Source organism: Ambystoma mexicanum, chromosome 2p (genome assembly GCF_040938575.1).
Source record: "Ambystoma mexicanum isolate Mex_15411 chromosome 2p, UKY_AmexF1_1, whole genome shotgun sequence".
NCBI lineage: Eukaryota > Metazoa > Chordata > Amphibia > Caudata > Ambystomatidae > Ambystoma > Ambystoma mexicanum.
In genome coordinates, this window is record NC_090923.1 from 1,164,669,880 (window position 1) to 1,164,683,365 (window position 13,486).

The window sequence follows — 13,486 nt, forward strand, 5'->3', positions numbered from 1 at the left end:
TTGAGGTAGGCTGCAGATCTTCCGGAATCCTTCAAGAAGTGTAAACTCGACTAAAACTTCACCCTTCAGGGGCGTAGAAGAATTCCGAAACGGGTCCCTGTTATCGGACTTAGAAACGGTGGAGCTTGAGGCTCAATTAAAAATGAGAAAATCTCCTGAAAAAGCATGAAAACACAGTAAAAAACTCGAGAGCTAAACACAAGGACTCCCAACACTTGAGCGTGCAGTAAAAATCTGAGGATGGCTGCCAGAGGCGGGGATTAGGGAGAGGGCAGTCATTGGCTGGGGGCAGTATGACCCAGAGATCAGGTATTGGTTACTACTAAGAAAGATCAGAAACGAAACTGATACTGATTTTTTTCTTTACCAAGGTGTCATGATCTCTGCTTCCAAAAGGTCAGGGTTTTCCCAACTCCCTTGGAAGCAGATCCATAACCCAGGTTCCGAGTGCCAACCAGTCCTAATTGGGACCTTTTGGACCCAGTCCTGGCGCCAGTGGCACCAGGCTCATAAATATGCCCAGTCCCAGCGCTGGAAGCGCCGGGCTCATAATGCTTGGGTGGACTTACCTGCAGCAGACCATGCTGCTTACTTGCCTGCCAGTTGAGCCTCTGATCCTCTTCTGTTTGGAACTACTTTTCCTGTTGGGTGGGGCAGGAGCCACTCCCTAGATTCAGAACACTGGAACTCTTCTGGAAAGCAGGAACTCTTTTCTTACCTAGGCGTGGCTGTGGAAGGAGACACCTAAGCACTACAGGAGGCTATTTAAACCACACCCGATGGATGAATCTTGCTTTGCGTTATTCTGCATCCTCTGCAGCAGAACGCTCATCGTGTCTTCTGCATCTGATCCTGGGCCTAAGGAAAAAGGCTTACCATCCTGAATCCAGTCTTCAGCAACACCTATAAAGACAAGAAAGAACAGGTTAGCATTACGGTCTTCAGTGACAGCTCTTCACTTACCTGGTCCATCGGCTGTCACCAACGCCTCGCGCTGCCTTCCGGCATCTGAAAGACAAAGGCTTACCTACTCTTCGTGCGCTCCGGAGGTTTTCACACTGCATTCCGGCATCTGAAAGACAAAAGCTTACCAACTCTTTGCACGCTCCGGAGGCCTTCGGCGCTGCATCCCGCATCTGAAAGACAAAACAAGGTGCGTTTAAAGACATTGGGGAACTTTAATACTCACGTGCCATTACTCCTTTCCACATCTAACCCAGTGGGTATTCCGGCACCCTGCAGCCGCTCCGAACTTGTACCTGAAAAATAAAAAGACAGAGCGCATCGTGAAGCAGGCAACAAGCGCTTACTTACGTGCTTCCAGGCGCTTCTATTCATCACACGGGCTCCATCTTCAACTCACTTCAGCCCGTCATCCGCCATCGCCGGAACCCTGCAAAACAAGAAACATCATTACTAAAGACTTTAAAGACATTAGAATTACTCGAAACTTACCGTTCGTGCAGTAAACGACGGACAGCAGTCCTCTGAAGTCAAGAGGCCTGCTCCCCTTATCCAGTGAAGAAACTGGTTACAGCACCCTGCCCCGAGGCAGATGGAGAGCACGGCGTTCACTTACCCAAGACATCTTACCCTTCGAGGCAGACATACAGTGCACAGAGGTCCAGCCCAAAGAGCCAGCCGTGTGTTACACATCACCTTTGAAGATACGGTATACGCCCAGTCAAGACCGGCGCCTCTACGGGAATCAGGTGAGCGTTACACAAGGATTCCTAGCCTGATGACAGGGAATATTCATGAGCATGTGAATCCATGCCAGACCCCATGCTGGAGAATGTGTTTCCTCCAATAACTTTTCAAGACCTTTTAAGAATTGTGTAATCAAGGATATTTTGAAATAAGATTCTTCCTCTGAGGAGCGCTTAAAAAATGCATAGCGCTGCTAAATAACCCATTATTGTGCCAACCTGGAGCCCCAGATTGGCCGTAGCAGAAAAGACAATATTGTGGGATTATTACACTGAAAAGGGTCCATATTCTTATCCCTGCACCTGTTACTGAACTTGTTCCAACGACACCGGTACAGAGATTTAGTTGCTGTTCTTCTGGCCGAAAGCAAAAATCGCCATAACGTCATCCGGAAGGTCCCAATCCTTGTATCTCAGCCTCTCAGAAGCCATGCATGAAGGTTGAGTGTTTTGACTTCTGGATGGAGAAACTGACCTTCCTCTCGTGAGAGCAGATCCTCCCCTTGTGGAAGATGTATTGAAGGGCAGATGGACTTGTCCAGAAGGTCCGGGTACCATGTTCTCCTGGCCCCAATCGGGGGCAATTAGGATCATGGTTTTACTGAACCTTCTTAGCCTCCTGATTACTTGAGGGATCACAGGGACTGGAGGAAACGCGTACAGGGGTGGAAATTCCCAGTCCAACACAAACGCGTCTCCTAGAGCTCCTCTCGGAGGAAATTCCCTTGAGCAGTACAGTTCGCACTCCTGTTGACCCTGGTCAAACAGATCCACTTGAGGGGTTCCCCAAAGGGCGAAGATCTTTTCAAGGACTTCCTGAGCTAGTTTCTATTCGTGGGAGACTGGTCTGCCTGCTTAGAGCGTCCGCTGCTGTATTCTGCTCTCCGGCTAGATGAACTGCCGACAGAGGGATCCCTTCCTGTATTTCCCAGAACCAGAGCTGCATTGCCTCTCTGGACAGTGGTAGTGACCCTACTCCTCCTCTCTTGTTGAGGTAGTACATGGCCACTGTATTGTCCGTCATTATCAGGACATTCTTTCCCCCACACAGAGGGCAGAAAGGCCTTCAGCGCTAGTCTGATTGCCCTCAGCTCCAATAGGTTGATGTGTAGTTTGGACTCCAATGGAGACCAACGACCGCTGATCGTCAAATCGTTGGTATGGCCTCCCCACCCTGTAAGTGATGCGCCCGTGACTACCGTTCTCTCCAGCCATGGTTGCCAAAAAGATTCTCCCTTGACGATACTGTTGTTGAAAGCCCACGATCGAAGATCCTGCGCCACTCTGGCCGGAACTTGCAAAAGATCTGAAATTTCCCCTGAAAATTGGGACCATTGAGTCCTGAGGGCCCATTGAAAGGATCTCATCCTCAATCTGGCTTCTGGCACCAGAAAAATGCATGATACCATAAGATCGAGCAACCTGAGAAAATCAAAGGCCGCTAGATGCTGGGCATTCTGGAATTTTGTTACCATCTGCAGAATGCGGCGAGCTCGCTCTTCGGGAGGTGAGGCTTTGCCTGAACAAGTATCCAGGACTGCTCCGATAAACTTGAGTTTCTGTGATGGTATTATGTTTGACTATTTTAAGTTCAGAGAAAAGCCCAGTTTGTGAAGGAAGCGGCAGGTCTTGGATAGATGCTCCTGTGCTTGTTCGGGAGAACGTGCTCTGATCATCCAATCGTCCAGGTAGGGGTAGACGTGAATTCCCCCTCATGAGACTCACTGCCACCACCGCCATCAACTTGGTGAAAACTCTCGGGCGGAGGTCAACCCGAAAGGCAGAACTCAAAACTAGTAGTGAGAATTGCTGTTCGCGAACCTCAAGTACTTCCTGTGTTTGAGATGTATTGGCACATGAAAGGAAGCATCCTGAAGGTCCAATGATACCAGTCTTGGAGTTGGAGAGCCTGAAGGATCTGAGAGAGTGTGACCATATTAAACATCCTTCCTGAGGAACTTGTTCAAGTTTCTCAAGTCTAAGATTGGTCTTGATCCTCCGTCCTTCTTTGGTATAAGGAAACAAGGGGAATACCAACCGTTGTTCCTCTCCGCTATAGGTACATGTTCTATTGCGCCATTCTGTAGCAGAATTCAGCTTTCCTGCAAAAGGAGCGGGTCTGGATCTTTGCCAGAGTTGTATCCCGTCGGGTGATTTGAGATTTCTTTTGAAAAGGAAGGCAGTATCCTCGGGATACTGTTTACAGCGCCCAAGCATCTGAAGTAATGCCCTGCCATTCTTCCAGATGCTGTGAGATCCAGTGGGTCAAAACCTCAGAGTGGCTTTGCGGCTGGGGCAGATCTAGTACCGTTTCCTCGCCCCCAAGGAAAATTCCTTTGACTGGCCTGTCCCCTCCCCTTTCCAAATAAGGAATACAATCGAAAGGGACGACCCACTCCAGGAAGATGAGCCTTTGTAGGGGCGTTGTTGAGGTTGTTGTAAAGCGGCACTGACTGATTTTGCTGCCGCTTTGGAGGTCTACAGCTTCTCCAAACTTTCATCTGCCTTGCTGACGAACAACCGCGAGCCGTCAAATGGCATATTGAGAAGTCTTGCCTACACATCCGGTGCAAAACCAGACTTCCTCCGTCACGCAAACCTACGTAGCACAGTACTAGACACCATGGACCTACTGATGCTGTCAGCCGTGTCCAAACCTGATTGAAGGCATTCCCCCGTAGCCTCCTTTCCATCCCTTATTATGGACAGGAAACCTTCCGTGCCTGAACTACAAGACTCTCAGGTGATGGGTGTTTACTCAAATATTCAGGATCTGAAGAACAGGGGCTCTATTTTGAAAAAAAATGTATTTACTGCCGGAGTAGACTCAGGGTTTTCCCATGCAGTGGTCACCTTTCTTTGTAGAGCTACTTGAAAAGGAAGTATAGGGTCTTGTTGAGGTCCCCCCGAGAGGATGTCAGTCATATCATCCGCCTGATAGAGGTGAATTTCTGCTCCATCCCATAAACTCAGTTACCCTGTTCGTTAACTTTCTGTATCATGCATCAGCAGGCTCAGCCGGGTCAGGCTTTTCAAATTCATATTCTGGAGATGTGTCCAGACCACTTGCTGACTGCAAGCACTCATAAGTCTGCCATCTTAGATTGAGGATCAATCAACTCCTCAGCGACCTGTTTTGTTCCAAATTGCGCACCAGCTGGTGAAACATCTTGCTCGCCTGATGAACCTCCTTCATAAACGGAGGACATGGTTTTAAAGAAATCCTGTCTACTTTCAGGGTGAACATTTCTCAGGTGGCATGGACTTCGACACAGACATCGATTTTGCAACAGGAATGAACGAAGACGTCGACAAGGGTGTTGATGGCGTCAACCTAATAGGTATCGTCTTCAATATCGTAGAGGTAACCTTCCACTCTTTCAAAGGAATTGTCAACACCATTGAAGGAGCCTTCGACACTGTCAACTGTACACTCAACGTAACCTTCTTGGAATGGTCTGTCGACATCCTATGCTCGATCACCTTCGGCAGAGGCTTTGAGGAAGTCTTCGACGAGGATTTTATTGGCAGATTAATATCAGACGCCATTTTATCGAGTACTACCCCCAATTTTTGCACCAGTAGGCGTTTTATGTGAGGCTTTGGCGAGGACTCCCTGGACGACACCCTCGATTTCTTGCCGGATTTTCTTGTCTTAGATCTTCCCTTGCCACTCTTTGCATGAGCAGGGGCATAGCTTTCACTAGACTTCTTTGAGGGGATCTGGGTCGTTTTCTCAAAGATCTTTAGCATAGATGGTCTAAAAGCTTCCCACTTTTTCGGGGAATCATGTTTTGATGGACATGTAATAATTTCCTCTGAGGACGTCGAGGAAGAGGGAGATCGGTGTCGTCTTTTTAGAGGAAGAAGAAGAGGACTTCCTGGATCTGCTCCTCGACCTAGACTTTTTAGATTTGTGACGTCTTAAAGTAGACTCGCCTAGTCTCCCCCCATACCCACTCAAAGAAAATTGAGGACTCCTCCCACACTGCCAGCTTACCTCTCCGTTCCTTTAATGCTTTATGGGTCGACTGACAGGAACCGCACTCGTCTATACGATGGTCGGAACCGAGGCACCAGAGGCAATTCCGATGGGGATCTGTTATGGACATCTTCCTTCCACATAGCTGGCAATTATTTAATCCAGTCTTCGGCGTGGAAGGTTTAGATGACATTTTCACGAACTGAAGCGCTGTTTACTCGTTCCCGAAGCGAAGCTAACGGAAAAATTGAACTGAGGCCAACGGGCGGGGCTCGAGACATTTATACAGCGGATGACACCGGCGCTCAACGGATGCCGCCGAGGGACATCGACACTGCAACCTCGAACAGAGCGCCCTCTGGTGGAGAGAATTTTTTTTCCGAAGCAGCAAAGTTGAAGGTAAGGATATAGCTAAGATGAGGAATACGTGGGAGGACACAATCCATTCGAAATCGGCGTTTTGCAAGTTGAGGGCAGAGCAAGTACCCACCACTCCAGTAGAAATTGTGCAAGGGTCTTAAATAATGAAAGATTTACGGGGCTGTAAAAGGAGGAGCAAGGGGAGGGAGAAGATGGTGCCCTAACCTGGCATCTTTTTGCGGTCACTAAAATGGAAGAGTAGAATCCTAGACAAATCTCTAAGCAAACGCACACAATGGCATCTCCTTAACCTATACTGAATTCACTGTTGTAAACAGTTGATTAAAAATGACAATAATTACCATCAACAATGACCAAATCTCCTGCTCCTTGTACAAAGTACATCACACTCCACATTTCTATACAATGCCTCAACATCCATGAGCAGATCTCAAGCTCTTACTTTTAAACCTCATTCTCTTCATGCAATCATTTACATTCACCAGAGGTCCCTAAGCCGCTCGTTCCTCTTAACCTTATTCGGATGTCCCCTACACCCTTTATTACTATCCTCACAACCTGTTGGTGTTACACCTCCATCATCTTCACCTTCAACATATTCACGCCTCTTTTAGAGCTCTGCAGTCCACTATACATACCTTTGCAAAATCAGGGGTGGATTTGGCTGCCTATTTCCAGGGTAGTGGACATGGATAGTGTGACCAGTGTTGGCCGTCAACTGACGCAAGGTCCTTTGGCTACGCCCAATACCCTGGGCTAGACGGGTGGTGGAGGAGCCACTGCCAAGGGTAAGAGAGCTGTGATCTGCGTGGCGCACCATCAATGGATGAGTGGCAGGAATATTTCCTGGAGAAGGAGGGATATCCGCTGTGGAAAGAATAAAAACAGTCAAGCATCACAGAGGCCAGGAACAGGAATAATTAAAATCCATCAGAATCAATACCAAAAGTGATAGAAGGAACAAGTTACTTACCTGTAACTGTTGTTCACCAGCATGGGTCTGGCATGGATTCACATGCACATGAATAAAGAATACACAGCAGTACACACATGCACAACCACAGGAGGTGGCAAGGCTCAACAGAAGCAATCTCATACCTCCTCACCATGCTCACCTTGAAGCAACAGGTTAGGCAGCACTGCTTGGCCGACTCTGGACTCCTCCCTGGAATCCCTGTCAACCCAGTAGAATTTTGTGAAGGTTGTTAAGATGGATTTCTGAACTCTGACCTGTTGTGCAGAGGTTCAGGAGGCCAGCCTAGTTTCTTGGAACAGGGTAACCACAAGCCAGACCAATCAAGGTAGCTATGGCGGCAGTCTAGACTATGTCTCAGGAGGGGTGAGGGTGACTGAAAAACCTCAATGAGCGCACAGAGCAAAGTACACTTACAAATCACTCCCAGTCAGGTGTATATATTAAAAATACAAATACATTTATTTCAAGGCATTTGAGTTTCCACACACAAATCTCACAGTAATACTTTTAAGCCAACACAATCCTATCTAAATACGTATATACAAGACCAATGGGGTTTAAATGGTTAATGCACGAAATGGGTCCACAACCTGAAAGGGGAAGGAAACAGGCAGTGCAAATAGTCTTTAGTCCCTTCTGCATCCAACACACTCCTAACTAGGAGGCAGTCCAATCCCTAAGAAGAGTGAAGCCTATTGCTCAAATGTACTTACACTGCTGGCGCATGCGGTAGTTCAAATGGGCAAAAGAGGGTCTCTTCAAGGGTCTGTGGCAGCTCAGGAAGGTGGGGGAAGTGATGAAGAATAGGTCCCCACTATTTGAGGAGGGCCTCCACTTGAGGGCAGAATCGATTCCAAGAGTTGGGAATAGCTTGCACTAGCAGTGGAAAGGAGCGGGGCCACCTGTGCATAAAAATGGATGGATGCGTAGGGGCCACCAGTTAGGGTTGCGATTACTCACCGAGCCCAGACGTCCTCCGGACCAAACTTCGGCAGTCGAGTCCCTGGTTGCAGGTTCAAATGTCACAATCTCGTGGTTCTGCAGCTTTCAGCAACAAAGTTACAGCGTTGATTCCCCTATGGGACAGTGGCGATTTCTCTGCTCCTGGTGGATAGATCAGGCCAGTTCCGCTGAAGCAGGCTTCAGGGCACAGAGGACCACAGCTGCAATGAACTTGCAAAGTTCGTCACCACGGCTGGGCGACAGGGCAACTGCGTAAACTCCGATTCGGGCACGCTCACTTTACTCCAGACCTGGGAACGCCAAGTGTACGAAATTCGGTGTGTGTCGTGTACACAGAGCTTGCGATGTACCAAGTTTCAAAGGCCTCCTCGAAACGGCAGCAGTATCAGAGCCCAATGCCTGCGCATGCTGGTCAGTCTCCACTGGATGGCCCAGGGACACTTCCGAAAAGGCTTACTTGTAGGTTAAGATGAAAGTGCAGAGAATAGTTGGTCCCACTATTCCAATGGGTCAAAGAGTCTTTGCAGACCTAAGACGATCAGATGCAGAGGGGTCAAAGCGGGAAGACAGCAGGCTCAGGGTGCCAAACCTTCCAGCGGGTCACCAGCGGTTCCTCGACTCAGCTTCTTAGTTGGGGATACTTGGACCCTATCCTTCGTTCAGTGAGAACTCTGGAGATCGACCTGGTATGGGTGTTTGCACCCTTCTCTTATCCAGAATCTCCTTTGCGCCAAAACTAAGAGGACCCAATGGGAGATCTGCTCACATACAGGCATATCATACATGGACCAATCATGGACCACGGTGGTCCCAGGCATTCACAGCACTCCAGACTTTCTGGCACCCAGGATGTGTATTGGAACCAGACGTTCCAGCCCACATCCTGGCGGCACACACGCAAGGCATGCAGAAGCCTGCGAAAGCTTGGCGCTTCGCAGGAAAATGCATGCCCAAATAAGGACCGACCCGGGTCGGCTCGACATGGGGAAGGTGAAGGGGCAAGATGGTCAAATGACAGGACAAAGAACCTTGTGGCGTGGCCATTTTGGAGCCAGGTCACCTGACCGTGCCAAACGCAGTAATCTCTGCTTACCTGGCAAGAAAGGGTTAAAAATATGCAAAATGATAAGCTGCCACCAGCCCTGTCCAAGGCACATCTGCACTTCTAAAAAAATCCTTCCAGAGTATCTAGGGTCTTTGGAAACGACTATATCCATGTGCTCCGTACTGTAAGGTACATTGTACACTTGTTACATGTTGCAACATGTACAAGGACTAAGGGAAACAAGGACTAAGGGAAACACAGTCTCCCAGTACTGACTGTCTTTAAGGGCAAGTGGGCGAAAAGTCCAGTGGAGGGCAGCAGAAGGCTGTGCTCTTCTGGTAAAGTCAGACTATGGTGTTTAGACATTAGCAAAAAGTTGGGGTGGGGGGGGGGGGAATCACAACTGGAGGGAAAATTACACATGAAATTGAAATCTTTCCTAACAAAGGTGTGAGTCGACCTCCAGCAGGGGCACACCAGACAGGAATGCCGTTGTAGCAACGATCGTTCTGGTAGAATGGCCAGGCAGCTGTCTGTTTGCCAACCGGTGACAGTGAGTGATACAGTCAGAGAGCCACCTGGAAATGGAAGCCTTGGACAGGGCCTTCCCATGGTTCACAGGACCAAAGTTCACAAAAATTTGACTTTTCTGGAAACTCTGTGCGGGCTACAAACTTTCAGCGCTCTAACCACATCCAGCGAGTGCAAAATCCATTCAGCTGGTGACAGAGGCGTCGGAAAAAACACAGGTAAAAACAAGGGCTCGTTGAGAAGAAATTTCGACTGAACCTTGGGCATGAAGGAGGGGTGCGTCCGCAGCACCAACCTCATCTCATGATAAGTCAAATAAGGCTGCTTACATGACAGGGCCTGGATCTCACCTACTCGCCTTGCAGAGTAGGATTACCACGAGGAATGCGGTCTTCCACGACAGATATTTGCGCAGAGCTGAATGCATAGATTCGAATGGAGCCCCTACGAGCCTAGTCAGCACCACAGTGAGTTCCCACCCTGGGGATGGAGCCTTCACCAGCGGGAATGAGCGGAACAGTGCCTTAACAAACTCATTAACTAGACGGTGCAACCTCAGTGATGACCGTCCCGGAGATCTGGTGTAGCGGGAGATAGCCGCCAGATGTACCTAGACGGAGGCATGAGCCAGTCCCGATTTAGCCAAAGACAGTAAATACGTTAGTACTTGAGGGGCTGTGACCCTTAGAGGGTTTATCTTCTGCGAACTGCAACAAGTCGCAAAGCGCTTCCATTTGTGTCCATAGCACTTCAAAGTAGATGACGCCCGGGCCTTGGCGAGTGTGATGCTGGAAATGCATCGGAGGGACAGGGCCTCCAGAATCCTAGTCCTTTATTGCTTTTTATTATGTGTTCTGACTTGTTTTCCGCATAGAAGTTCACATGGGACTCCTGGCGGTGCGTCTCTTCCTGTATTTGCTTTGGTGAACAGACCCTTTGGATACCCTTATGGCACCCATGGGTGGGAATACAACCCTGTACTCCTAATGTATGTTTTTGGGCACCTGTGTGTGGCCCACAGAGCAGGGAACGGGCTGGTGGCAGCTCTGTGCTGAATTGACAGGTGCCCTGAGCGTCCTCCATTTTGGGATGTCCAGGCCCTGTCATTAGAATCAGTGGCTTCCTGATAGGAAACAAGATGGCCCCTGTATCCTCTTGCTTTCTATCGCATGTTACCTTACTTTTCCTGAAGTCCCGGGAAGCCCCGACTCTGTCCCTTCTACGTCAGTGGCTTTTGGGTGGAAGTCCCATATATGGTGTTGTGGGGAAGTCCAGGCCAGACTGGCTGGAGCATTCCCAATGACTATGTTGTGGGTATGCCCGTGGGGTGGGACCTGGGTGAATTGAGTGTGTGACGAATACGCATTCCATGTTATTGGTGTCTAGTATCTGGTGGTTGACACAATGACAGACAGCCCTGCCCGAATCTGGTAGGAATGCAGTGTGGAGTGTTGAATGGCGCGATACTTGTCAGAATCCACATCCTGTGTTGCGAGGAGAATGGCCTGAATGCGCTGTGAGCAGATTGGCTGCCTGAATGCCCTTCGGGATGATTGGTTGCCAGAGTGTGACCCCGCAGAGTGAATGGGAGATCAACAGTATATCCTGGGGCGCTCACTGCTAGAAATCGGTCAGAAGCTAAAGTCGAACCTGATGCTTAACTTTGAAACCCACTGGAAGAACAACTGCTGCTGCTGTCCTTTGCTGTCTGAAAGCTGTTGTGCCTTCAAGAACTGGTCCAAGAGGACCTGGCTAGGAGACCTCTTCCCGAGCTACGAGAGACCATCGTGCACCAGCTGACCTTTGCCAAGGCTGCCGACCGGAGAAGGGGACCGCCGAGGAGAATGAAGAGAAGCACCGGACAGCCGTCCACCGCCGCCGACCAGAGCAGCAGTGCTCCCTTCGCCTAAGAACATTGAAACAAGTACTCCATTGCTGATCCCCGTCAACCGCTTTAGTCCTGCCGGAGAAAGTCAAAAACGCCAACGACTGAGGAGAATCGGCTGGTGGGTTTCCCACCACCCGAAGACCGCAAAGCCACTGACGACTCGACTCCCTTGTTGGGCCAAAGTTCTTCATTGACTTCGTGCGGCAACGAACACTCATCGTCGAGGTGCAGTGCATGCCTCAGCCTGCAGGAGTTTGACCGATCGTCAACGAGCACCGCAAGGACCGAAGCTGCTGCCACCACGACAGAGTTCACCCTTTTTCTTCACGGACTCTTGACGACCCGTGGCTCTTGCCTGAAAGGGAGTGCACTCAAGAAGTGCCCGTCGACGACTCACCGAAGAACTCCACAAAACCAGGTACTTTGGGTTTGCGGAACCCTTTAGAAGGACTCAAGACTATATTGAGCATAATTGGGCTGGGCTTGTTAATATGCTTTATTTACAGGTTGCCCAGTTGGGGGGATCCTCGCACAGAACTGTATCTAGGTAAAGGGAGTCAGTATTCTGCCATTGCTTGATTTAACTTGCATTCTTTCGAGTGGTAACACGTAGACCTTTATATTTTTGCCATTATAGTATTGCCAGAGTACAAAGTGTGTTATTGCGATTGTGTATATAACTTGAACCTTATTTATATAAAGAACTGTTTTCACTAACAGTGTGTGGACATTACTTTGTGGGTGCTTGGGGACTACACTGTGCTTAAGAACCAGCCCGCATCACCTCCTGAGAGCAAAACCTTGATTGCTCGTTTTTAGGCAGAATCCTGTGCAGTTCCCTTAGGGAGCACTACAGAAGATTAAGACTACAGGTATGAGCAATAAAATCCCCTTTGGTATCAGTCTGTAACACAAATATTTAGTTAGTAGCTGTGGCTAAGCAGTCAGACTTATCTCAAGAGGGAGATGAGCAGTATTCAGGGTTTACAAAATAGGGCTATAGCACCATGGCACAAGGAAACACTGACCAAAGCTTTGTATTAAAAATATATATTTATTTTACACACTTCTAGTTCAACACATAAATCACAGTTATAAAAGCAAGTTCAAATCAGTCAAGAAAAGTATACACAACTCCCTAGTTAAATTGTAGACAAGTTTGAGCAAGCGTGAAAACGGAGCAAAACGGCACAGTGAAAACCAAACACAAATGGCACTTATCAATTTCTCACAAGGGAGAGAAAGAACAAGTTATGCAGGAATATACTCTTAGGCACCCTAGTAACACTTCCCAATAAGATTGTGAACAAGTTTAGGCAAGGCAGTACTTTAGCATGTATAATACTGAGGTGAAAACCAAGCAAAATGGCACTTCACAAGTTTAAAAAGTGGGAAGGAAAGGTGGTTATAAGAGTTCAGTGCACCAACACATTTCTAGGTGAGAAGCAATCTAGAGAAGGCAGTTGTAACAGATTTAGCCAGAGTCAAGAGGCCTGTGCCAGAGTCATTGGTAGAGGGCAAAGAGCCCAGGAGCAAAATGTTCTTGTAGCTGCAGTCAAGCCTTCGTTAAACAATTAGAAAAGGTGGTTGCAGGAAGTGAAAGACAAAGTTAGAGGATAGGGGCGGCCAACCCAACAGGTAGGTAAAGGATTTAAAACACCTTTAGCGCTACCAAACGAAAAGGGAGGCCTGGCGGAACAAAGTACCTTAAAATGTAGAAGAGGCTCCTGCGGTGGCGGTTGTTCCTGGCAGTTCCTGCAGTTCGGGAGATCCCGCAGAGGAAGACAGGCTCTCGTTGTGGAGGAAGGTTCGAGTTACTGCACTGCCCAGGGATGAAACCAGCCATGGTGCTGCCAAACGAAATAAAAGGTATGCTCCTTTAAATCGCGGTCTGGGGGGGACGGGTGCCTGGCTATCCGGTCTCCGAGAGCAGGGCACTGGCGATTCGACCAAGGCAGGTCCGGCAAGGCGATTGGCAAACTGGTTGGCCCCACCAGCTCAAAGGAAGGCT

At 48.7% G+C, this 13,486-nt stretch overlaps 1 protein-coding gene across 5 annotated transcripts in view; it reads right to left on the bottom strand.

The window, feature by feature from the left end:
- HUWE1 (HECT, UBA and WWE domain containing E3 ubiquitin protein ligase 1) overlaps positions 1-13,486 on the bottom strand; it is a 2,445,223-nt gene that overhangs the window by 923,179 nt on the left and 1,508,558 nt on the right. For all 5 annotated transcript variants that reach the window (XM_069645305.1, XM_069645304.1, XM_069645303.1 and 2 more), the window contains exon 55: positions 6,711-6,939. In XM_069645305.1, coding sequence (XP_069501406.1) covers positions 6,711-6,939 — 229 coding nt within the window. The remainder of the gene's footprint in view (positions 1-6,710; positions 6,940-13,486) is intronic.